Below are 1,777 nucleotides of genomic sequence, written 5' to 3' on the forward strand. Positions count from 1 at the left end.
AATATATGTTTGTAGTCTCCTTTCTGGCTGCAGCCCCTCCAACACTTGTCTGACATTTTACTGTATTTCAATGAGATACTTGGTACAATAAAGTATTGCATTTTTCGACACTCAACATTTAGAGGATGTTTGACTCAACCTGCTGCTGTGAAGCAGGATTCTCCACCATGAACAGAATCAAAAATAAATATGAGCTCCTTGATATGTGCTTTAGCTTAGTCTCCATTCAAACCAGGTTTAAAGCCTTGCAGGGCAGAATAAAGCCCACTGCCAACATTAAGACAGAAAAAAGAAAATAAACAGTTCAGGTGTTTTATAAAATATGTGAATCAGGAAATTGTCTATTTACCAAACTGAATGTTGATCTCTACTTAAAGAAACACATTATATTTTAAAATGGGAATTTTTTAAATTTTTCTTATATTTATATTTATATATTTTTCTATATTTATTTATTTTTTAAATTGAATGTATAACATGGATGTATTAAAACCTCATTTTATTTCAGTGTTAAATTCTGTTTAAAGCAACAGATTATAATAAAAAATGTCTCTTCACTGGTTGATGATCTTCTTTATTCAGACCCCGCTGATTTGGTTACCGCTGCTCTGGGCTCGATGCGTGCACCGACGCAGCCGTGGTGCTGGACCCGTCACTAATAGTCAGTGTAGTTATTTCAGTGTCATTTCGACAACTTTCAGTGCAACCAGCGTTTGCATTGAAATGCACTGGACAGAACCCTGCAGGATAACTTATGCAGCAGCCCACTAACCTGAAATATGCTGGAGAAACCTGTTTCTGACCGTTTTCTTGTCTTGTTTTTCTTTTTATATAGTTTTTTCCAAGACGATGAGTACAGAGGGCTCCTCCAGGGGCTCATGGAGAGGAGGGAGCAATGGAGGGAGAGGATCTGGTAACGCATGGAGGGGAGGAGGTGGGAGAGGAGGAGGGAATGGATGGAGAGGAGGAGGAGGAGGAGGGAGTGGATGGAGAGGAGGAGGAGGGGGTGGATGGAGAGGAGGAGGAGGAGGAGGTGGATGGAGAGGAGGAGGAGGGAGTGGATGGAGAGGAGGAGGAGGGGGTGGATGGAGAGGAGGAGGAGGTGGGAGTGGATGGAGAGGAGGAGGAGGTGGGAGTGGGAGGAGACCGTGGAGAGGTGGTTCAGCAACAGCAGGAGGATCAGGGAGCCCAGCTGTCAGCTCCCAGAGAGGTGAGCTCTCACTCAGACCTCATGTCATCATTTTTATCAGGCATAAACTAATGAAACATCCTCTCAGGTCTTGGTTATCTATCAGCTGCGGTTCTATTTTCCCCTCAGCTCCCATCCAGACCACTCTAGATGAGCTGTGTCCTTACAAAGGCTGGGCTCTGTACTTTACACAAGGTAGGTTTGGCATCAGAACACATGAAATCATCTGAACATTAAGACGTTTCTCATTAACTTGAAGCTCAGTCAGATCAGATTCACACATCGCTGTACAACTAAAGTATTCCTACTTGGTATGTTTCAGTAGAATGTTGCAAAAATATAAATAAAACTTGATAAATTCCAAAAAGTTAAACTTAACAAACAAACCAGTGGACTTTTTTTTTCAAGTTTGAAGACGTTTAGCTTCCCATCCAGGAAGCTTTCTCAACTCAAAATGTCTGGATTGGCATTGACAGGGTTCCTTAAAAAGTCTGAAATGGCATTGAATTCTTCAAAATAAATCTAAGGCCTTAATTGGTATTAAAATGTCTTAAATCAGTCTTTCATAGGTCTTAATTTTTAAAACAT

General features: G+C 41.2%; 1 protein-coding gene and 1 long non-coding RNA gene across 2 annotated transcripts in view; both read left to right on the forward strand.

The window, feature by feature from the left end:
* Window positions 1–1,010, forward strand: part of LOC107080981 — a 2,883-nt gene extending 1,873 nt beyond the window's left edge. The window contains exons 2-3 of the long non-coding RNA XR_001481011.1: window positions 836–934; window positions 977–1,010. This is a non-coding gene — a long non-coding RNA (uncharacterized LOC107080981). The remainder of the gene's footprint in view (window positions 1–835; window positions 935–976) is intronic.
* Window positions 1,011–1,116: 106 nt separating this feature from the next.
* The window catches only part of LOC107080980 (DNA helicase MCM8-like), a gene marked incomplete at its 5' end in the record, with an annotated part of 13,980 nt that continues 13,319 nt past the window's right edge, over window positions 1,117–1,777 (forward strand). The window contains 2 exons of the mRNA XM_015369190.1: window positions 1,117–1,210; window positions 1,319–1,384. Of these exons, the coding sequence (XP_015224676.1) occupies window positions 1,117–1,210; window positions 1,319–1,384 (160 nt within the window). The remainder of the gene's footprint in view (window positions 1,211–1,318; window positions 1,385–1,777) is intronic.

This window comes from Cyprinodon variegatus, unplaced genomic scaffold (assembly GCF_000732505.1).
Source record: "Cyprinodon variegatus isolate N-32 unplaced genomic scaffold, C_variegatus-1.0 Scaffold2603, whole genome shotgun sequence".
Lineage (NCBI taxonomy): Eukaryota > Metazoa > Chordata > Actinopteri > Cyprinodontiformes > Cyprinodontidae > Cyprinodon > Cyprinodon variegatus.